General features: G+C 46.8%; 1 protein-coding gene across 2 annotated transcripts; it reads left to right on the plus strand.

Annotated features, from left to right (window-relative positions):
* Positions 1 to 6,760: 6,760 nt before the first annotated feature.
* Positions 6,761 to 24,254, plus strand: AEBP1 (AE binding protein 1). 2 transcript variants are annotated; one of them, XM_072633729.1, is made up of 21 exons: positions 6,761 to 7,528; positions 11,670 to 11,981; positions 13,040 to 13,114; positions 13,305 to 13,370; positions 13,629 to 13,748; positions 14,014 to 14,088; positions 14,965 to 15,042; positions 15,172 to 15,255; positions 15,451 to 15,507; positions 15,745 to 15,854; positions 16,125 to 16,264; positions 17,040 to 17,124; positions 17,341 to 17,485; positions 17,855 to 17,940; positions 18,617 to 18,740; positions 20,235 to 20,431; positions 20,810 to 20,989; positions 21,325 to 21,676; positions 22,419 to 22,558; positions 22,795 to 22,894; positions 23,230 to 24,254. In XM_072633729.1, exons 1-21 carry the CDS (start codon positions 7,243 to 7,245, stop codon positions 23,820 to 23,822), a joined length of 3,405 nt encoding a protein of 1,134 aa, XP_072489830.1. In that variant the 5' UTR covers positions 6,761 to 7,242; the 3' UTR covers positions 23,823 to 24,254. The 2 variants fall into 2 exon arrangements, with proteins under 2 accessions (XP_072489830.1, XP_072489831.1); XM_072633730.1 differs by having other exon boundaries at positions 13,308 to 13,370.
* Positions 24,255 to 24,401: the final 147 nt, after the last annotated feature.

Genomic DNA, 24,401 nt, shown 5'->3' on the forward strand with positions numbered 1-24,401 from the left:
GAAGACTATTACCTGGAGGAGAAAGGGAAGGGAAATGATAGCTGTAGAATTCAAGCTTAAAACAGATTTGAGGCTCTTCTTGAGGAAGAGAGAGCTGGTTCTCTGAGGAAGAAGAAACAGTTTGTCCTCCAATGAACGATGTAGAGCCATGGAAACTCAGAGGAGGAAAACAGTAGCAGTAGTTGTGTTTGCCTCCTCAGAGGTGCTAAGACATCTATACTTCAACTTTCTATTGTTGGGTAGATGGAGATAGAGAGGTCTATTGTCTTCTTGGGATATATTTCCAAGGCATAACAGAGAACCTGCCAAGACATCAAAATGGATAACAACTATCCACTTCTGGTGATGATTCACATGGGCACAAAGGACTGCCAAAATATTGTCAATGATTATGAAGCCCTGGGGAAGAAAGCAAAGACCAAGGAGGTAGAAGTTGTGTTTTCCTCTTTGCTGTCTGTTGAAGGCAAGGGATTCAGAAAAGAAAAATGAGTCTTGCAAGTGACTATGAAGGTGGTGTTTTAATACGGGAATTGTATTTTGGGGCCACAGTTTAAACTGTAGGGCTGACAGATTCCTGGCCAGAGATGGAGTACATCCCCCCAAAATGGTAAGAATGCATTTATTAGGTGTCATGGAAAATTAATCAAAAGAAATTAAGTGGAAATAATTATGAGGGAAGAAGAAAATTGCCTATGCATACACCTCAAATTAGATGATACAGAGAGAAACCATAAGAAAAGAAGAATAGTAGTTAAGACACCTAAACAACAGACCTCTTGTTCATAGGAGACAAAGTCCTGGAAAGGAACCAATAGTAAAAACTATGAGAGATTCTCTTTCAACTGTTGCAAGCACCTTTTATAGCCACCAAATAACCTATACTAACCCTTCAGAATGGGTGCTTCTCATTCAATCTACCCCCTACATACATGCATACACACAGATGACTTTTCCTGGAGCCTGCAAAGCTCCTCCCTGAACCAACATGCCACTACTCACGGGCTTTGTTTCACACCAATGCCCAAATTTTAGGTAACAAATGAGGAATTTGAAGTTCTAATGAAAGAAGACAAATTTGACCTCACAGATGTCATCGAGACATTAAAGAATGAGATCCATGATGCTGGATGGCTCTTTGCTTCAACAAGAAATAGTCATCCCAGACTTACCTCATTTCCTTCTTTTTGACAGGATTACTAATTGAGAGATAGTAGGAATGCTAAGGGCATAACTTACCCAGATCTTATTTTTTCTTTTATTTTTTATATTTTATTTGTTTTGAGTGTTCTACAATCGCTTCCATATATCTTAGATTTTTCCTCTCCCTCCCCCCTTCCCCCCTACCTCCCTGAGATAGCATACACTTTTATATAGGTTCTACACATACATTGCTATTAAATACATTTTCACCTTAGTCATGTTGCATAGAAGAATTAAAATGAATGGGAAAAATAAAAAAAAAAACAAAGCAAAACAAAATACAAAAGAAAATGATCTGCTTCATTCTGCAATCAAATTCTATAGTTCTTTCTCTGGATATGGAAGGCATTCTGCCTTAAGAGATCATTAGGAATTATTTAAGTCCTTGCATTGCAATGAAGTACTAATTCTACCAGAAAAATTCCTCACACACTGTGGTTGTTGCTGTACACAAAGTTCTCCTGGTTCTGCTCCTTTCACTCAGCATCAGATCATATAAGTCTTTCCAGGCCTCTCTGAAGCCTTCCTGTTCATCATTTCTTATAGCACAATAGTATTCCATTACATTCATATACCATAATTTATTCAGCCATTCCCCAATGGATGGGTATCTCCTTGATTTCCAGGTTTTGGCCACCACAAAGAGAGCTGCTATAAATATTTTTGTACATGTGGGACCCTTTCCCTTTTTTATGATCTCTTGGGGATACAGTCCTGGAAGTGGTATTGCTGAGTCAAAGGGTATGCACATTTTTGTAGCCCTTTGGGAATAGTTCTAAATTGCTCTCCAGAATGGTTGGATCAGGCTTACCCAGATTTATCAATTTTTTAATGTTTCAATCTGTATTCAGACACCATCAGTTCTTTCTCTGGGGATGGATGGCATTTTTCATCATAAGTCCTTCAGAGTTGTCTTGAGTCATTGCATTGCTGAGAATAGCTAAGTCATTCACAGCTGATCAACTTACAATATTGCCGTTACTTTGTACACAGTACATTTCACTTTGGATCAGCTCAGGTAAGTCTTTCCAGGTCAAATCTTTTTTTGATAAAGCATCTTGTGTTGTTCTTATGGAGAAGTTGGGAACAGAAGGATTAAGTGAGAATACAGCTAGATTTAGAACAGGTTGGATGGTCAGATTCAGAGTAATTGGGAATTGTTTAACGTCACTGTATGAGGTTGCTGGTGGAATAGCACAGAAATCTGCGCTTGGCCCTACGTTGTATACAATTCTTATCAACGACTTGGATAACTGCATTGAAAACATCCTCATTATATTTTCAGAAGACACAAAGTGGGAAGGGATAAATAACGTAATAAATGACAGTCAAGATTCAGAAGGAGTTTGGTAGGCTAGAGTATTGGACTGAATCCATTAGATAAAATTCTAAAGGTTTAAATGTAAAGTCTTGCACTTGGGCACAAAGAAAATCAGTTTTACAAGTATCAGATGGAGGAATCGTGGATAGACAACAGCTGTTGTGAAAAAGATCTAAGATTTTAGTGGCCTGCAAGCTCAGTATTAGTCATCAATGTGATATGGTAGGCAAAACAAAAACGAATACAATACTGGGCAGCCTCAAGACAGACATAAACTCTAGGATTAGGGAGAAGATAGTCCCATCACCATATGCTGTCCTTGTCAGACAGAGCTTCTCTAGCGCAGTGCATGATTTAAGAATGTGGGCCCCAAAATATCCAATCTGCAAAAAAAAATCACTGAAGCAGAGATCTAAACCAAAAACCATTTATTAATGGGACCTGGTCCCCTTTAATGAAAATGACTCCAGATCTTCTTCAAGATATGAGATGCCCCCTTCCTCCAGAGTTTTAGTTTTATAGTGCTATATGACCAGACAAGCAAACCAAAAATACTTAATCTCATTGATGGATAGACTTTACTCTTTATCCTCCAAGAGGGTCTACACAAAATATAGCATCCCATTGTTTGACAAATGAGCTGACGAGAAGATCTTGACAGACTAATTTTTTTAAAAATAGTATTTTAATTTTTCCCAATTATATGTCAAGACAATTTATAGCATTCATTTTTACAAGCCTTTGAGTTCCAAATTTTCCTCCCTCTCTCCCTTCCCTCCCCTCTTCCTAAAATCATAAGCAATTTGATATGTGCTATTATGGAAAACATATTTCCTTATTAGTCACAGTTATAAAAGAAGAAACAGATCAAAAGGGAAAAAATATGAAAAAAGTGAAAAAAGTATGCTTCAATCTATATTCAGAGTCTATCAGTTCTTTATCTGGATTGGATAGCATTTTTTATCATGAGTCCTTTGTACTTTTGACAGACCTATTTTGACATTTCAGGAGAGCCTAGCAATCAGGATTACTATCTGCTGATGAGCAGACCCATGAGTTGGGCTGATAAACAGATGTCAAAACATCTTCATTGGTGGACTGGCCAGCAGAAAGGCAGGCCACAGGCCAGTAAGCAGGGTCACTCATTGGCCAAATGCTCTTAAACATCTTCTCATGTTGAGCAATAGCAGAGGGGCAATGAAATAGCTGGGAGACTTTCAATGAGTCACCTCCATCACAGAGGGCTTGGTCCTCTACTCAGCAGGAAGAAAGAATGGAGGTCCTCTCCTTAGCTTCCTATGAAGTTCGCTTCCCTAAGCAAATGAACTTCAAGACAAGCAAGTGAACTTATAGTAAACTTATGATTTTGTAATTTATAGCTTGGGGCATTTTATAAGAGTTCAGGGTCTTTTATAAGAAAGAACCTATCCCATTTATTCCAGAATGTACATGTATTAATTGGTTAAACAAGTATAATAATTACATAATACAAAATAATTATATGACAATTATTTCTTATATTATTATATTAACATAATAAACAATTTACTATATAGTCTATAATAATTATAATAAACAAGTATAGTATGTTAATAATTATCAACAATTGCTACCCCTATGAAATCACTAGCTGTTTAATACTGATTAGGATTAAAAAGGGATTCAGTCATCTGTTTCAAGAAGGATACTGGTAAACCAGTGATTGTCCTGAGAACAATTGTAAAAGATTAGTGGAAAAAACTGAGTGTGTTAAGCTTGAATGAGAGAACACTTGGGAAGCATATGATAGCTGTTGTTCCAGCATTTGAAGAACTATGTGGAGGAATGATGACAGTTTCTGTTTGGCAGAACCAGGAGCAAAGACTGAAACTTGCAAAGAGGCAAGTTGAGGCTCATCTTCAGGAAAAAACAAAAACCTCCCTAACAATTGGAGCTGTCCAGAAGTGGAAGGGGATGTCTAGAAGGGTGTGGGTTCCCCCTCTTTGGAGGTCTTTAAGGATGTTTGTTTCCTGAATCTTCTTGGTAATCTGCTACTCTCCCTTCTAAAATTAGTACATGGTGGCACCAGTGCCAAAAGAAAGACATACATCAGTAATCATAAACAGCAAATTCTTTAATCTAACAAATCCTTTTTCCAGTGCCTCAGAAGAGAGAATGAAGAGAACACTTGTTTGCACCTCATCCCTGGCCCCCACTCAACACTGCCTCAAGATTTCCCTCCTGCCTCTTCTCACTGACTTTCCTTCCCCCCTCCATCCCTGTACCTAATCTGTTTGTGAATGTTCTAGACCTGTGTTTAGAGATGAATTTGGGAGATAGAGTGCTCATTCCCATCAGTGCCCTAAACCTAGGTCACAATAAATATTTTCAGGTGCCCCACCTAGGGCTAATCCATTTCCTCATTATTGCCATGGGAGCCAACCATGAAAAAGAATTTCCTCCTCTGTATCTAGCTGCCAATCCTCATACCAAGATCTGAACAAGGAAGGGATTCAGGATTCAGGATTTGGGGGGCTCCTATCCCCCAATGTGTGAGGATAATGATAGCCAAACCCCAGAGAGCATCCCAAGCCATGGCTGGCTGGGTAAGGCGTTTATGGACCTCTGCATTTGACAGCTGTTTCTTATATCAGTTACTATTTGTGGAAAGCTTTGAGCCCCCTTGGTAATACATCTGATATCACCACATAAATTCCCCTCAGTCATGGAAAGCCAAGTTTTCTGATGTTAAAAATGTATTTATGATAATACTCAACAAGCATTTATTAAACACCTACTATGTGTTGAACATTGCGCTAAACAAAGTGGAATACAAAAACAATAGTATTAAGGGTTGCCATGTCTATGGTACAGTAAAGTAATAACTAACACATGTGGTGTTTTAAAGTTTGCAAAGCCCTTCACGTACGTGGTTCTACAATTATATTGCTCTCACGTCGCAGGTGAGGAAACTGAGGCCTACAAAAGTTGAGAGAGTTGGCTGTGGTCACAAAACTAGTTTTAGAGGTGGGATTTGAATCTGGTCTTCTTGACACTCCATTTATTGCTTGTTATACTACAGAAAAGATGTGCTTTGGTAGAGAAAAATGTAAGTAGCTTCAAGAATGTTCTAACAAGGTTCCTTTCATGATAGAGAAGTACAGGGGGAAAAGTTGCTGCATTCAAATCCTATAGTCAACACTCCTGTATTGGAATCCAGGCTTACTTACTACCTGTGAGACCTCAGGCAAGTCACCTCACCTTCCTTGGCCTCAGTTTCCTCATCTGTAAAATGGGGGAAACAATAACTGTTAGACTAGAAGCTACTAAAACCCCTTCCACCTCTAAATCCGTGGCTTTCTAACTCCAAGTTCATTGCTCTAACCACCTAACAAAGTCAGCTCATAAAAAAATACCATTAAACTGTTCTTGCTTTCACTCTAGGCAGCAATCCCTGCTTTGGCTCAACCCTTTCTTTGAACACTCTGAGCTTTTACTTTTTCTTCTGGTTACCCAGAAGCTGGGTCACTCAAACGGTAGTAACCATCCTCCTCCCTACAGTCTGTTCTTTAGACCAGACAACCATAGATTTAAAGTTGTCAGGGAGCATGGGGATCATCTAGTTTAGTCAAACCCTCTTATTTGAAGAGATGGAGAAACTGAGGCTCATAGATGGGAAATGATTTGCTCAAGATCACACAGGTTGAAGTAACAGCCTAGGGATTTGAACCCAAGTCTTTAAAACCCAGCATTGGCACCCACTGTATCCCCTTCCCCCCCCCCCCCCCCCCCCCCAGAGCCCTTTGCTTCCCCCCTGGATTCCCTGGGGCCAGACTGGGGTTTGAGACTCGGAGGGATGTCGGGGCCGAGAGGGGGGGCAGTAGTTTTCCCGGGTTCTGGCTCCAACGTGGCCGCTCCAGCTGGGTTGGGGTAGGGAGGGCAGAGCTGAGCTCAACCTGCCAAACTTAGGCAGGGCTAGGGTTGACTTGGCTGTTACAGAGAGGGTGGAGGGAGGGGAGTCCGCCCAGGGGTCCCGGGCAGGGAAGTAAGTGTACGTGGCTCAGTCAGGGGGCCCCGGGAAACCCCTCCGGGTAGAGCAGGCTCCTACTGGAGACTTTTTCTTCGGGTGATGTCTACGGAACTTCAAAGCCGCCTGTCTGTGCCGCGGGGCCGGCGTCTGCTCCACATTACGCGCCCGCGCCCGCCCACCCTCTCCCCAGCTGACATTCTTTGGGCCGAACGCTAGTTTCCCCCATTGCAGCCTCCTCCGGGGAGCGGCTTCGGCTCCTCCTCCCTCTCCCCTATCCTCCTCCTTCCCCAGCTCCAGAAACCCTGGCCCTGCCTGGCCCGCTACTCTGCTCGGCGCCTTCCTAGGACCGGGCTGCCCCCGCAGCCCCGAGCTCAGGCACGCAGAGCAGAGCGCAGCCGAGCGCAGCCGAGCGCAGCGCACCGCCGACCCGAGCCCGGCGCACAGCGGCTTGCCGCCAGGCCGGCCCGGCGCCTCACACCTGCCCAGCTGGGGAGCCGCGCCTTACTCCCCCCAGTGAATAGGCAGCAGGGAGCTTGGCCGCCCCCGCTCGTGCCCGAGCCCCTCCAACTCGGAGCTCGGGGCTCCGGATTCTCTCGCCCAGCCCCGCCCCGCCCCGTCCCATCCCATTCCATTCCGTCTCCTCCCATCCCGGTGGTAGCTTCGGACTCTCTAGTAGTAGTGCTGCATTTAGGGAGAAGGGGAGTCGGTAGCTATGGCCCGCCCTAGCCCTCGAGGGACCCCATTCTTGCCCCTGCTCGGCTGCCTCCTGGGGCTGCTGATGCTGTGCCCTAGCGGGAAACCCCAAACCGTGCTAACCGACGACGAGATCGAGGAGTTTTTGCAAGGCTTCCTTCAGGAGCTGGACCCCCAGCGGAAGGAGGAGGGAGAGGGAGAGGGGAAGGAAGTGGAGCAGGGGCCCCCTGAAACCACCCTGAGTCCCAAGAAAGGGAAAGCGGGAGGTAAGAAGCCTGTGGACACCGAAGTGGAAGGAAAAGAAGGTAAGAGTCCTCGTGGAAAGGTGGGAGGATGGTATGGCAGCCTGCCCCAGAGGAGTTGCAAGGATGTGGAGCGATGTGGAATGGAGAACCGCAAGGCACCAGCCACGTGCCCTGGTGGGGTGGGGGGAGTAGAAGGGAGAGAGGGAGGAGCATGGGAGGTGTGGGGGAGCAGGGGACTCAGGGAAGGAGAAGAGGTCGCTCTACACACCAGGTCATCTTAAATGCTGAGTATGGAGACAGGACATCCCCAATAATAGTAGGTGAAACGGTCCCCGAACAGGTCGGGCCGGCGCAGCTCTCAGCTCCTTTCCATTCATTTCGGGGACTCCATCAAGGAGGCTTTTGGAAAAAGTACCCTCAGACTCTTAACCCAGTTGACTTCCCTTATGGTCGTTGGTCTAGTCTGATGCATTGACCACATCTTCCTCACCACACACAACCTTCCCATCCCTGAAGATCCTCATCTTTCGACTTGACATCCTGGAGAACTTGGCTTGGGACTCAGGTAGTCTGTGCTAAGAGAGCGTTGAAGAGTTTCCTTCTAACTCATCCTTCCCCTCCTTCTGTTGTCTTCTGAAGTCAGAGATCACCCACACCTCTGGGGGATGCTCTCTGCCTGGTGCCTGAGTCAGGCACCCTCAGTCCTCAGTCTTCAGTCCTCTATCATTTTAGCGGTGGTCTGACCCTCCTCGCTGCCCTCCCCCCCCCCATCTGATCGCATCAGTATCTTGTAAAAAACTAAACAAAAAAACCTCTATCTGAGAGTCCTTCCTTCCCCCTAGACTATATCGAGCACCTGGACCTCACTTTCTACAAGCAAACGAATAGTTTTGCTTGGGAGAATAATCCTTATAAGAGGAAAGAAAGGCAGTTCTGGAGACTGAGGCCCTTTTGGGTTAGATAGGCAGAGGACTGGACTAAAGAGCCTGGACCAGAATGAGATCATGAGATCATCTAGGTAACTTCCTCATTTCACTGATGGGAAAACTGAGACTGGGAAGTTAAGTTGTTAAATTTTTTGAGGTCATCCAGGTGATGAGGAGCAGGCCTGGATTTTGAACTACAGATCCAGTGTGCTTCTCCAAACGATTCTGTCCTACTTTATCATTCTGAATTGGCTGGGGCTGGAAATTCTGGAGCCAAGTTCTACTTTCCTGGATTAGGATTGTTTGAAGTACTGTGGTATAATTGAAAGCAAACTCGTTTTCCAGTCAGAAGACCTGGATTTGAGTTCCAGCTATGTGACTCAAGATCAACCATTTGACCTTTCTGAACTTCATTTTCAAGGTCTATAAAATGAGGATACTTACACCATTCCCTTCCTAGAGTTATCATTAAAGAAAGTGCTTTGTAAACATTTATATGCCACATAAATGTGACTGGTCAGCATCTACTCTTTCTTCCCCCCACAAACCTTATTCTCAAATCCCCTTTTTCTTTTTTTTCAGTGTTTTCTCCCTCTCTTCTCCCTGCTGTCCACAAGAAACCCTGACCAGTGACAGAACAGGTCTAGCCATATAGCTGAACTTCACCCTTTCCACTTCATTTCAGTGATCCCAAGTATTTTAGAGTGGAGAGGGGCTTAAGGAGTCTTTTACTATGACCCTCTCATTTTACATCTAACAAAGTTGAGGTGCAGGGAGGTTAACTGGTCCCAAGCTTACATAGCTAATTTCAAAGGTCTCCTAACTTCCAGTTCAGTGTTTCTAGAGTTCAATAGTGCTACTCCCTCGAGGCCTTCCCAACCTCCAAAAATGTTCCATCCTTCCAGACTCCTCTAACTCTTTCCTGGATTCCCTCCCACCTGGAGAGGCTAGAGCAGGAGTTCTTCACTTACTGCTCACCTTATCCAGTGTCGCTCCTCCAGCCCTGCAGCACCACCCCCAGCCCTACAGTACCCTTCCAGCCCTGGATGACTTGTTTTTGAATCTTTTGGCCAGTCTCCATATCCCTTCATCCCTCACCCAGGTCGCTGCCCCACAGTGCTTTTGGCTATTTCTGTTTCCCTTGTTTTTCCCTTCCCAGGTCACCGTCTGGGTTTTTGGTTATTTTTCTTTAGTCTTCCAGTATTAGCTCTTTTTTTTGGTCTGGATGAAATTCCCGGCAGCACTTCCAGCCTTTCCTTATAAGTGGCTGAGCTTTTTCTGAGTCAGTGTTTTCCTATAGGCGTTTTTGGACCCTAGAAGACAGATCTCTCTCACTCTTATTCTCTGGGAATTCTGCCCCAAAGCAATACTCTCTCCTCCCCCGTCTCTCTCTGTTCCCCATCATGAGACTTTGGTTTCTCCTTCTACCCCTCTAGATTAACTGGTTAGCTTCTCTTCTCTGGGCCCTTCACCCCCCTTCCCCAAGCCAGTCTCCCTCCCATCCCTTCTTAAGATGATCATTTCCTTGCAGTTTATATTTGCCTGGCAGTATCCAATTCATGTGACTCTCTCATCCCAGCCAGTTGGAATTCACTCTACCAGCAGAATGCCCAAAGACTAGTGGCAGCTGTCTCAACACAGCACTGTCCTCATCCCTGTCCAATTAGCTCCTAGGTATGGGCAATGGTGATGCAGCAGATAAAGCACTGGGCCTGGAGTCAGGAAGACCTAAGTTCAAATCCAGCCTCAGACACTTACTAGCTGTATGACCCTGGGCAAGTCACTTAACCTCTCTTTGCCTTAGTTTTCTCAACTGTAAAATAATAGCACCTACCTCACAGGGTTGTTGTGAGGATCAAATGAGATAATATTTGTACAGCACTTAGTACTGCCCAGGTGCTGTATAAATCTAGCTATTATTATATGGAGTAAGAGAAGCCTTCCTTATACCAAACTGCCTGCCTGAACCACTACTCCTTACCCACTCCCCCTCCTACTTAGTGTGAAGCAGTGCAAAGAACAATGGACTTGAAAGTCAGACCTGCCCTGACTCTTTAACTAGCTGTGCAACTTTAGAAAAGGCATTCTGCCTTTCTAGTCCTCAGTTTCCTCATCTGTAAAGTGAGAGGGGTTGGAGTAGATAGCTTTTTCAGCTCTACCATTCTTTGATACCATGATGCTGCTTCCAGATATCACAGACCAGTGAAATCTCAAATGGCTATCAATCACAGGGCTTCCTCAGCCCCAGAAAGATGCCCCTGTGACCTTTCTGGGCCTCATTTTCCTCACCTATAAAATGAAGACCTTGGACTAGCTGACTTCTGACATCTCATCCAGTTCTAACTCTACTTTAGAGATAATTTCATCTAAATCTTTAATTTTATAGATGAGGAAACTGAGGCTGGTAAAAGTGAAACAACTTGTAGCACAACTGGGATCTGAACCCACATCTTCTAATGCTAAATCTGGCGCTCTTTTTACTACACTGTGCTTCGTGTGCCTGTCAGAATACATTCTATGACATATCTGCCTTCTCTGTGGCTGATAAACATTACATCAGCCCTCCCTCTCCACCTCCGCTTGGATCATTTCCCCTTCTGCCCCTTTTCCCACCCTTCCGTTTGCTTCAGTCCCACAGGGGAGAGGTTCCAGGCTTCTCCGACATGGCTAAGAGGGCATTGAGAAACTCCTCTCCCAATAAACTAACTCCACCCCTGTCCCTGTGAATGGATCCTGCTCAGTCTCCCTCTCCCTTTAACCTCCGTCTGCTCTTGGGGGTAAAAAACATGAGAACAGGTAGAATCGCTTTAAAAATTTTATGAACAACATTAAATATCAGTATAAACAATGAAATATGCTTAGTTTCTTCATTTCAATTAATTTCAATGCAAGAGGCTTCCTACCCCCTTTTCTGACTCCCAGGATTCTCTGTCTCCCCGTTCTTGTTCACTTTTCCTCTTGATCACAGACAGCAGCAGAACCAGGAGCACTCTTCTTTCCTTTTTATCAGTGCCAAATTTTGAGGAACAATTTTCATGGGACTTACGCTCCCAGAGTTGGTGTCCCGGAGAAGCAGCTGTGGTGTCCTAGGCCAGGGTGCTAGGAGGGGATAAAGAAGCAGAAGGGAGCCCGTGGTACCCCTGATCTCTGGTGTCTTCCCTTTGGGAACCTTTGTATCTCTCTTCTGCAGTTTCAGGTTCTTAGGGACCAGGGAACCAAACGAACTTTTCTCCTGGTTATTTCATGTTGATAATGGAGTATTCTTTCCTCCATAGTGCCTCCTGAAAAAGCCAAAGACAAAGGAAAGAAAGGGAAGAAAGATAAAGGTCCCAAGCCCACAAAGAGACCTTTGGAGAACTCCCCAAAGCCCACCAAGAAGGGAAAGGAGAAGCCCCCAAAGGCAACTAAAAAGCCCAAGGAGAAACGACCTAAGGCAACTAAGAAACCTAAGGAGAAACGACCCAAGACCACAAAAAAACCACCCACTGGGAAAAGTCGTCCCACTCAGTTCTCCCTGGAGGACTTGGAGAGACCTGTAGCCCCACCTCCGGTCCTGGAGATCCTTCCAGGTGAAGAAATAGAAAGAGGTCAGTGCCAGGTGCAAAATGGCCTGTATGGGGTTGAAGAGTCTTATTGTGAGCCAGAGCTCTCTCATCTATTGTTGAGGGCATGGGTGAATGTGAAGGCCTGGTGAGGGCCCAGATGTGGACAAGGCTGGCACACAGAAAGGGGAAGGGGAGTCAGAGATGTCTTGGGTGGAAATATTATTGCTCCATACCACCACACATGAAAAATGGCCCCTTCTCTCTTCCCCCCTCCTCCCTCGCCCCACCAACCAGTGTAGTTCAGCAAGTGTTTATTGAGTCCACTCTGTACCAAGAAATGTGCTAGCGGTTAGGGATACAGAGATGAAAATGAAATTCTATCTGCTCTCAAGGAGATTATAATCTGTTTACCTCATTGGATTCATCCAAATGGGGTAGAAATTGGGATCTCAAAGTGTCAGACGTGACTGAAAATGAGTAAACAACATCATGTGCCAGGTACTGTGCTACACCCTTGGAATACAAGCAGGAATAAGGAGCTTACATTCTAATGAGGGAAATCAAAATATAGAAAGTAACTGAAAAGGGTGGGTGAGATGAGGAAGGCATCCAGTATGGATGGGGGAAATGGCAGAGAAAGTCTTATGGAGGAGAGTCAGAAATGCAGCCTGGAGAGGATGCCTGGGCATCCTTCTTAAAATGGAGTTTCTGGAAGGAACCAGCCAATCAGAGAAAGAGTCTACAGGGATGAAGAGTAGCACCTTCCCATCTGGCAGTGGGTGGTACCCTGCATAGCTCCCTGAGCAGCCAGTAGGCCTCTCTGAAAGTGGAATAAACTCAAGTAGAGACTGAATGAGATCATTTGTCCCATGTTATAGTCAGGATTCCTTTTGAGAATAGTTGTTGGACTAAATGATACCTTTCTAAAATTCTGTGATTCTGAGATTAAGCAGGGAGATCTCAATGCTTAGGTTTCAGGAGAAGTAGTATAACTGTTGGCTGGGACCTTCTTGGCTAGGGAGAAGGGCAAGGGGCCCATGCCTCTGGCAAGAGAGCAAGATAGGATTGTGTCCTCTTGTATCTCTGGGTTCTTGTTGCAGGTGGGGCCATCCTTCCACCCTGGGAGGATCAAGAGGGAGTACATACAGATTTGGAAAGGAGGGAATTCCAGCCAGGTGAGTCTTTGCAAGACCAGCTAATGATACCCCCAAGCCCTAGAATCCTAACTTGTGTGCTCAACTAAAGCCCCCACTCCAGGCCTAACCTCTTGACCTCCTTGCCACTTGGGATCACTGGAGAAGGCCTGTGATGATGCTGTAACCAGAGTCCCCCAGGCAGGGCTGTGACCCAGTGTTTTCTCTCCAGAAGAGGAGACAGAGCCACCTACGCTGGATTATAATGATCAGATCGAGAGGGAGGACTATGAGGACTGTAAGTAGGATTTTTGCCTTTGACAATGAATAGCCCTTGTGGGACTGGGAACATCTATTTGGCCATGGAATCACCTCATCTTCCTGGTGTAATAAGTTGTGAGAAAGGCCACCCCCCCCCCCATACCCCCCACTCCTCATCCCAGGCCCTTGCATTCCATCTATAGCTTCCTTTCTCTTTGCCAGAGTCTGTTCCTTCCACTCAGCTTCCTATCCCCTGGCAGGGATACCATTACCCCAGATTCTATTCCTTTCACAGTTGAGTATGTACGACGGCAAAAGAAGCCCAGGCCCCCTCCAAGCAGGAAGAAGTTTGAGAGACCTCGTCCAGAGATCCCTGAGGAGGAGCTGAAACCAGAACCTCCAGAGGAGAGGCCAGGTAGGGAACCTGCTTCTTCATTTGGAGCTTGGGGTATGGGTACTAGAAGTAGGAGGAAGGAGATAAGGATTGGGAGTTTGCAGAGTGGTGAAAAGTATAGATGAGATGGAGGGAGAGGCAGGACCAGGGATGGAACAGGGCAAAAGTGAGGAAGTTTGAAGGAACGGAAGAAATCACAGGAACATTAAGCAGACAAAGCCTCAGAGGAGATGGGCAAGGGCATTTGAAACTAAACTACCCTTTTCTTCTGACTTCCGCTCCATAGACAGCCTTAAGCCCCAACCACCCCTACAAATCCCTGACTATGGAGATGGCTATGTGATTCCAGAGTATGATGACAGTGAGTATCCATGTTCCCATGTTGATCCTGTCCTCCCCATTTCTTAGTCCCAGCTCTGTCTGTTCCCCTTATCCCACCTACAACACTCATTTGCCCTCTGGGAAATAGGGATTTATGCCTCACAGGTGTCTGGGGGGCAGGTGTAAGGGCTAGAGATATCCTGGGTTGAACCTTACAAACGGACACAGAGAAACTGGTAATGGCAGGGAGAGTGGAATCCTGGGAGTCAATCCTACCACATGATATGTCCCATGATAATGTGAAACTCTCTTTTTCTCTTTCTCTTTTCTTTCTCTCTAACTTTTACAGTTAACTATTCTGATGACTTTGGTCTGTACCTCCAGCTCTGATCTCTCACCTGGACTCCAGTCTGACACCTTTTATTGCCTCCAAGATGTTTGTACTCAGATGTCTCAGTCTCCTTAAATTTAGCCTATCCAAAAATGACACTTTTTCTCTTCCTTTCCATCCCTTCCTCCCCTCACTTTTCCATTGCCTTCTTCACTTTCTTCCTTCCCCACCCGCAGATCCACAGTTTACACTCAAGCCTTCTCTCTGACTTTTTCCTTTCCTTTGGCCTCACTCATTCTGTTACAGAGCCTCATCAATGAGCCATTAAAATATCAGGGAGCTTATAGGCCAGTGGGTTGTCTTGTTCTATGTATTCACACGCTTAAGTCTGTCCTAAGGATCAGGCCAGTGTCACTGTCCTTTGTGTTACCTCCCACAGTGCTGGGCTCCTAATAGGTACTCAGTAAATATTTTGTGACTAGAATTAAGAAAGGAGGAAAGTTTTAAGGGCAAGGAGGGAAGGAAGTTGTGGAAGTCTGGGAAACAGGAGTTGTTCCCCTGCACACAGCTGGTTCTTCTTTCCAGTGGATTATTATTTACGGCCACCCAGGCCCCGCAAGCCAGACAGCGAGTTGGAGACAGATGAGGAAAAAGAGCGACTGAGTAAGAAAATATAATCCCTCATGTCTGTATCCCCTTTCCTCAAACCCTATTATCCATTCCCTTCCCTGGCCCATTGAGTTACAATGACTGACGTGGCTGTCTCCCTCCCATCCATCCTCTCTTCTGCAGAAAAACCTAAGAAAGAGGGTGGTAGCCACAAGGAAGAAGAACCAGATGAGACATGGACTGAGGAGAAGGGCAAAGACCGGAAAGGTGTGTGTGTGTGTATATATGAGTGTGTTTGTATGTGTATGTGTATGTGTGTGTATATATATATGTGTGTGTGTGTGTGTGTGTGTGTGTGTGTGTGTGTGTTAAATGTGTAAGGGGGTGGGATGAGGGTATGAACAGAGATCAAGTTCTTTCCTTCTGGCCCTTATTTTCTGGATGTCCCTCACTGCTCCACAGGGAAGCCCAAGAAACCCTGGGAAACAGAAGAGGAATGGAGTCCAGTGGAAAAAGAGAGTGAGTGACCAGGAGCTAGCCTGGAAAATGGGAAGGTGGAGAGGGACCTCTGCTACATAGTGGGCAAGAGTCTGTTTACCCAAGCTTGGGGGAATGGGGGGTGCTGACCCAAAGGCTTTGCTATTCTGTGGAACAGAAGTCCTGGGGAGGTTCCATCCCAGGAGGAGGACAAAGGAAAGGCTGGGATTAGGTGGAGGGGGGGAGGTTGCAGGCTGACAGGGCCATGTTCCTTTTTAGAGTGCCCACCAATTGGGATGGAGTCACACCGAATTGAAGACAACCAGATCCGGTCTTCCTCCATGCTAAGACATGGCCTTGGTGCCCAGCGTGGGAGGCTGAATATACAGGTGTAGTCCTTGAGCTCAGACTCCCTCCTTTTCCCTGGGGTCCTTAGACTCCTACTACTGTCAGTTCTGTCACACCGCCCCCCCCCCCCCCCCCCCAATCTCCTCACCTGGATGATCTTCATTATATCTTCCACTCTTTCGATCCATTCCCTTCACTGCATGAGCCTATCTCCCTCCACTCCCTGGTCCTTATCCCCATCCTGGCTTGGGTGTGTGGGTCTTTGGGTTTGTTCCCCCATGCTGAGGCCATGCCCCTGGCTCACTGGGCAGGCAGGCTCCAATGAGGATGACTACTACGATGGAGCCTGGTGTGCGGATGATGACACCCAAGTTCAGTGGCTGGAGGTAGACACAAGAAGGAACACCAAGTTCACCGGTGTCATCACCCAGGGCCGTGATTCTACCATCCAGTACGTGTCCAGAAAGTCAGTCAAGGGCAAAGGGGAGTAAGACTTCCCTATGGATCTGGGCTGCTAATGGGGAATCTTTAAGGCTCCTGTTTCAAATTTCATTTTTCTTACCACTGTAAGAAATAAGGCAAACTGGTAGATTTTTAGCCCTAGTCTCAGTTTTTCCATCTGTTCACTGACTCTAGCCCTGAGATTGACTGTCTTCTTTAAGACTGGACTGTCTTCTGTAAGATGTAGCCATAGGGAAGAGGTGGTAATTATTTCTTCTTCTGCCATAGAATAGAATGGAGAGCATTGGGTAGGTAGAAGGTAAGCCAGCCAAGAAGAGGTTGGTAGATTAATTAGACCCCAAAGAGTTTATAGACTTATAGCTAGAAAAGAGTCTTAGAGATCATCTCATCCCACCTCTTCATTATGCAAATGAAGAAACTGAGACCTTGAGAAATTAAATGACTTGCCTAAAGTCAGACAGAAAGTAAGTGGAAGACACAGGATTAGAACTCAGGTCCTCTGACTTCACCAAGCCCTCTTCCCACTACACCATTTGCCAGTTGCTGAGCTCTAGGGCTTGGCCTAAGCCACCAGAGAAGCCTGGTCAAGCTTAAAAAGGAATCACCTCTCTCAATGGAACTTGTTAGCCATAGCACTTTATTCTGTGTCAGGAACCAGAGAGTTCAAAAGGAAGGTGCAGGCTGGCTTAGAGGAAATCAAGTCTTTTGGAAACCCAGAGAGGGAGAACAGCTTCTAACTGGAATTTTGCCTCCTGTCTACACAGCGATGATTTTGTCACCACCTTCTTCGTGGGTTTCAGCAATGACAGCCAGAACTGGGTGATGTACACCAATGGCTATGAGGAGATGGTGGGTGTCTCTGTGTTCTGAGATCTTTCCTCTCCCTCCTCCCTGTGCCACTTTTAGGACCTTCTCAAAACCAAGTCCTTGGGGTCCCCATCTCGCCAGACCCCATCTCTCCCTCCCCATAGATGTGCTGTCATGTGGTGGTGATGGTCACATAGGCAGTGGGGGAACCAGGGCTGGCTATTGAGAAGCATTACTAAGAGTCAGACCTCTCCCCAGACCTTTCATGGGAATGTGGACAAGGACACGCCAGTGCTGAGTGAATTCCCAGAGCCTGTTGTGGCCCGTTTCATCCGCATCTACCCACTTACCTGGAATGGAAGCCTCTGTATGAGGCTGGAGGTGCTGGGCTGTCCCCTGACTGGTGAGCATGGCCTCAGGGCAGCAGAACTACATTTCCCTTTGGGCCAAGAGGTCCCTGTTAGGGAATAGGTATTGAGGCTTTCAGAAGGAATCATTTAGAAGATCTCTGAAATTCCTCCCAACTCTATACTACTAACCATAACGTAAGAGTTAGCTTGCATATACGTGGTACATATACATTCTCATTTGGGCTTTGCACCAATCCTGTTGATACATGGTGATGATTCAGATACAGAGGAGGAAGCTGGATCAGTGGGGTTAAATGATATGGCAGCAGTCACACAGCTAGTGTCAGAGGTGGGATTTAGACTGAGAGGTGGAGGGAATAGAGGGGTACTGGAAATGGTCCAAGACCTTTCTCCCCCTGCAGCCATCCACAGCTACTACACACATAATGAGGTCACAACTACCGACAACCTGGATTTCCGCCATCACAGCTACAAGGACATGAGGCAGGTAGGGATGATGTTTTACCTTCTCACTTTCTGGCTGTTTCCATCTAAGCATTGTTCCTGCAATCTCCATAGCTCCTTGGTCCCCAGACGAATCCTAATCCCTGACATGATGTCCTCTCTCCAGCCCTTCTCTGGTTCAGGGGGCTCTGAGAGGCCCTGATCACCAGCTGCACAGGACCATGTGGTCAGGGGGAAGTGCTGATATTTCCCTGCCAGGACTAGGCTCTGTGTCAGAAAAAGGACATGCTTTGATGGGAGCCAGGGAGAGATGCCTCCCTCTTTCCCTGAGTACTGGGCACTGATGTCCCAAGGATTCCCCAGGCTGGCATTGTGGGCATATACACATTCCCCTCGCTTGGGGATCACTAGGAAATTCTGTTTCAGTCCAGGGTACAAGGAACTATTTTAAGGGACCTTTAACATTGATATCACTATGCCTGTTGTGCCTACTAAGCCCTGGGTAATAGGGACCCCAGGCCAGCACACTCATCTGAATGGGCACATTTTAGTGGCAGTTCCTGATCATTATCCACCTTTCTTGATAGCTTAGGGAGGTGGGGGTGGGGGTATCCTTTGTATGCTGCCTTCTCTGCTGGGAAGGGAGGGACAGGGCTAAGTGCTGGGTATATGGTAGAAGGGGACCACGATGTGACTCCTGTTTTCTCTTCTTTGCTCAGTTAATGAAGGTGGTGAATGAGGAATGCCCCACCATCACGCGCACCTACAGCCTAGGCAAGAGCTCCAAGGGCCTGAAGATCTATGCCATGGAGATCTCGGACAACCCTGGGGAACATGAGCTGGGTGAGCACAGGGCTTGGTGGTGACCAGAGCCTTAGTATCCATGCGCTTAGCTCAAACCATGAGCCCACACTGGCCCCTGCAGGCCAAGCTTGGAAAGGGACAGATGCCTACTGGCTTGAGTTGGTCCTACCAGACCTGAGGAGAGATATATCATCTATAAGCAGTAAATGCAATTCACATGCTTATCCTAAAATCAGAGTCTTAGAATGAGAAAGAATCTATGAAACTTCTGAGCTCAAGTATACCTGACTAAGAGTGAACTATGCAGCTCCATACCACTGATAGGGAACTCATTACCTCTCTTGTATATACCCGTTCTGATATGGGACCAGAGCCCTGTTTGAGAAGACTGCCATCTGTCCCTCTATCCAGATCTTCTATTAAACACACACACTTTTTAAACCAGATCTGTGATTTCACTGGTTTACAGAAATACTGTGTTAACTTCCTCTGTGAATGCCCATCAGCTTCTGCCATCAACCTTTTGCCTTAGGAAGCTCTCCCTTCCCCCACAAGCTGGGAGTGTTGGGAGGTGAAGTGATTCATCCAGTATGTATCAGAAGGAGGATATGAATTCAGGTCTTCTCAGCTTAAGGTTAAATATCTATCTATTATGCCATGCTGCTTCACATATCCTTATATATTTGTATGTTCTCTCTCTCTCCCTCTCTCTGTCTTTATGTCTCTCTGTCTTTCTCTGCCTAGACAGGAGTCCCCACATTGCACTAAGACTTTAGGGAGACCCTGCATATTTATTCACATACGTATGTGTACACATGTATATATGTACATGTGTGTGTACACACATGCATGATTTTTTGGTTTACAAAGCTTTCTTCACAATAATCCTGTGAGGTAAGCAGTATGGTTATTATACTGATTTTGTATGGAGGAACTGAGGCTTAGATGAAGTGACTTGCCTACAGTCATACAGCTAGCAAGTAGAATAACTGGGGACCTCTGACACGAAGTGTTTTTTATTTTATCAACACTCATTTTTTTCTTATTCCAGTTCCACCCTAATAGTGGAAACCATCTCTTGTAACAGAATCAAAGTTAAGTTAAAACAGATGATGCAGTGAGCCCCTCTGATAACACATGAAACGTTGTTCCCAAACCCTCTCCTTCTCTCCAGGGTATTTTCCCTTAAATCACACTGCCTATGAAAACAATGCCCTACATTTATAAAATTCTGGATGGTTTCCAAAGCATTCTCTCATACTTTTCATTTGATCCTCATCATGAGGTTATTAGGAAGGCAGGCTAGAAATTATCGCTCCCATTTTTACAGATGAAGAGACAGGCTCAGAGAGGCCATGACTTGCTCAAGATCACACAAGTGAGTGGCACAGTCCAGGATTCAAACCCAGGTTTTCAGACTCTTAATTTCACATTTTTTCCATTTGTTGTTTTGCTATACCATACTGCCTTTCAAGCCCCGTGGGTAGGCTGGTGCTTTTGCTGACCACCTCCCCTCTTTCATGTCTACTACAGGGGAGCCTGAGTTTCGCTATACAGCAGGTATCCATGGCAACGAGGTCCTGGGGCGAGAGTTACTGCTATTTTTAATGCAGTACATGTGCCGGGAATACCGAGATGGAAACCCCCGGATACGAAGCCTTGTGCATGATACTAGGATCCACCTGGTGCCGTCTCTCAACCCTGATGGCTATGAGATTGCTGCCCAGATGGTGGGTGGGGCTGGAGAGTTCAAACACTTAGGGAGGTGGTAGGGGTGTGTGTGTGTGTGTGTGTGTGTGTGTGTGTGTGTGTGTGTGTGTGTGTGTGTGTGTGTGTGTGTGTGTGTGTGTGTGTGTGTGTGTGTGTGTGTGTGTGTGTGTGTGTGTGTGTGTGTGTGTGTGTAAGAGAGAGAGAGAGAGAGAGAGAGAAAATGAGAGAGAGAGAGAATGAGAGAATGAGAGAGAGAGAGAGAGAGAGAGAGAGAGAGAGAGAGAGAGAGAGGAGAGGGAGAGGGAGAGAGAGAGAGAATCTGTTGCAAGAATAAAGATCAGGGTTAGAGGGAAAACATGCAAGGATTGTAATCACTGACCAAGGCTGGTTCCTTTCAGGGCTCTGAATTTGGGAACTGGGCACTGGGACTATGGACTGAGGAGGGCTTTGATATCTCTGAGAACTTCCCGGATATCAACACAGTGCTGTGGGGTGCTGAGGAGAGGAAGTGGGTCCCCCACCGGGTACCCAACAACAACTTACCTATCCCAGACCGCTACCTTAATGCTGATGCCACGGTGAGCAACACAGGGTGGCTCTGAAGACCTTCTGCAGAGCAGAGCCAGGGATGTGACATCAGGCAATTCCTGCCCCAATCTCCATCTAAAGGGGGAGGGGATGGAATAATAGCCTTGATTCCATGGTACAAAGTTTCCAGTCTCAGTGTCAGTGGGGATACTGAGAGACTGTCTCCTTTAGTTTTGTGGGAACCAGAGGGGACAAGTTAAACATCAAAAGGGGTGTGGCCTGTGCTTGTTTCTGCTGCACAACTATGATGGCTAGTAGCAGGATCTCCTGTGAACCATCTCCCTACTCTCCAGCCCTGCTTTCACTTGCCCCTTGTACCCTACAGATAGCCGTAGAAGTCCGTGCCATCATTGCCTGGATGGAGAAAAATCCTTTTGTCTTGGGTGCAAACCTGAATGGGGGTGAACGGCTGGTGTCCTATCCCTATGATATGACTCGGGCCCCCAGCCAGGAACAGCTCAGGGCAGCAGCAATGGCAGCTGCCCGTGGAGAGGAAGAGGATGAAACAGATGAGATTCAGGAGACACCAGACCATGCCATCTTCCGATGGCTTGCCATTGCCTATTCCTCAGCCCACCTCACCATGACTGAAACCTACCGTGGGGGATGCCAAGCACAGGACTACACAAATGGCATGGGCATTGTCAATGGCGCCAAGTGGAATCCAAGAGCAGGAAGTAAGTGAGGAAGGTGGTAGGGGAAGGAGGGAGCAAGGCATGGCTGAGAAAGAAACTCTATCCTGTGGCCTACATCCACCACTCCAAGCTCAACTTCCTACAGCTAGATAGGTATCCTGGGGCTTAGATACCCCCAGCACTTGATGGATACCCCATTAAACCTTTGAGTGAATTTCAGTGACAAAGAGCCAAGAGGTGCTGGGGGGTATGTTACCCCTATATTTTCTTTAGAGCTCTGTCACTGTCCCAAAGACATGGCTTTAAATTGGCATAGGGCAGGCAAATTCCATGGCCACATTAGGGAATCCATTCTAGGCCTTTTCCCTATCTCTGGGGGTGAGTTAGAAGGCTACCTCTCCACCCTGGACAATCCTTTGTTACTGCAAGGGGATCTCCTCTCCCAAAGCCATTCTAGGCTAGATAATCTTCCAGGAGTATTCTCATTCACATCAAAGTACCTAGACTTTCTAATACAAAGTGTCTCCTCTCCTCCACTCCAAGGCTGATAAAAGGCTGATAAAAGATCAGTTCTTTAGAGCTGCAGAGATCCTGGTAGCCAACACGTGCTTCTTATCTTGGGTCATTGGCCACGTCAGCCTGATCTCTTCAGTTCCTAAGCACATGACTGTGAGTCTGTGTGCACAAGCAGCATCAGTACTGGGCAGGCAGGGGGTCCCAAGCACTGAGCTGAGACCTAAGGCAGGGCCTCTGGGAAATTACTACTGTCTCTGTCTCCCCCCAGGTATGAATGATTTTAGTTACTTGCACACCAATTGTCTGGAGCTCGCTATCTATTTGGGATGTGACAAGTTCCCTCATCAAAGTGAACTGCCCCGAGAATGGGAGAACAACAAGGAAGCACTGCTCACCTTCATGGAGCAGGTGGGCCACTGAAAAAGCCTCCGAGGGAGAAGAGAGTGCATGGAGTAGACAGTGGAAGGGAACACTTCTGGGGAAGAAATCTTGGGAGAAAGCTCTGGGGGAAGGGTCCAGGGCTCTGGAAAACTGGGTCATACAGGCCACACACAGGGCCATGAGGCTTAAGCTTAAGGAAGGGTGGGCCCTTGTAAAGTCACAGCAGTTTCAGGGCCAAGCCTAAAACTGCCTCTTCCTGCCAGGTGCACCGAGGCATTAAAGGGGTTGTGACAGACGAGCAAGGCATCCCCATTGCCAATGCCACCATCTCTGTGAGTGGCATTAACCATGGTGTCAAAACAGGTATGTGCAGCATGTGATACCCATTTCGCCTCTGCCCTCTGTGGCAATCCCACTTCTGACTATTTTCCTCAGGGAGGTATACTTCTTATCCATTTCTGAGGTTCTCACCGGTAAGGGGAAAAGTGACTACTTCTGCATTGTCCTAATTTGAAAAACTTTCTTCTTGTAATATTATCCAAATAGGGATGGGAGTAACCCTGCTACAAACCTAGTCCAGTAGGGTCACTGTTTCTCTGATACTGTAGCCAGGAAGGGGTCGGGGTTCTGGGGCCCTACCATGGGAAGGTAGAAAGCAGCGACAATTGCCTGATCCATTCTTGTGTTCCGTTCTGGAGCCGCTGGAGGTGATTACTGGCGCATCCTGAACCCGGGTGAATACCGTGTGACGGCTCGAGCAGAAGGCTACACTCCCAGTGCCAAGACCTGCAATGTGGACTATGACATTGGCGCCACCCAGTGCAACTTTATTCTGGCTCGTTCCAATTGGAAGCGCATCAGGGAGATCTTAGCGATGAATGGGAACAGGCCCATTCCCCACATCGATCCTTCTCGACCCATGACCCCCCGAGAGCGCTTCATGCAGCGCCGTCGCATGATGCACCGCATCAAGATGCGTGAGCAGATGCGCGAGCAGATGCGCCTCCGCCGTCTTAACGCCACAGCCAGTCCTACCCCCATCCCCACCACCAGCTTGTCACCTGCCTATCCCACGTCCCAGAGCACTACCTTGGAGCCCTGGAGTCTCCAACCTCCCACTGCCCCTACCTGGGAGATAGAGACAGAGACTGAGACCTACACAGAGGTTGTAACTGAACTGGCCACAGAGTTAGAACCAGAGTTGGAGCCAGAGGAAGAAGAATTGGCCACAGGCACAGCCTTCCCCTTTACCACAGCCGAGACCTACACTGTGAATTTTGGGGACTTCTGAGGACGTGGCTTTTACCACTGCCCCTACCCACCACAGCACACCCACTGACCCACAGCTGGCTCCCACAGCCAGTTCGGCAGCCTCCAGAGAGCAGAAGGCAGAGCCCCTGTCTGGGCCCTGCTAGGAGCTACCCAGTTTTTTTGTAGTAACCTTTCCCCAAGGTGCTGGCTCTCCCCACTTTTAGGCTGAAAAGAATGTGACTAAGAACCACCAAGTGCCAGAGATGATGGGCAAGGGGGCCGTAGGTTTGCCAGTTCCCCTGGCAGCAATCTGGCCTCCGGCCCAGTCTTAGCTATGGAATATGGACTCCTATGGTCTAGCAGGGGTGGGGAGAGATGGGATCAGAGCAAGCAGAGGCAGTAGAATGGAGCTACCTCCCCGTCCCCCATTACCATCCTGCTACACCAATAAAATAAGCTCTGATGGCAAAGATCTCTTTGTCTTTGTGCCTGGCTCAGAAAAGGAAATAGGATACTTTTATAGAGGCAGACCCATGGAGAAAAATCTTTAACCCTCTTCAGTTACATCTGCCCCCAAAGGCTCATTTATTCCCTTTGGAGAAGCTACCATGGCCAAAGG

This window comes from Notamacropus eugenii, chromosome 1 (assembly GCF_028372415.1).
Source record: "Notamacropus eugenii isolate mMacEug1 chromosome 1, mMacEug1.pri_v2, whole genome shotgun sequence".
NCBI classification, from domain to species: Eukaryota; Metazoa; Chordata; class Mammalia; order Diprotodontia; family Macropodidae; genus Notamacropus; species Notamacropus eugenii.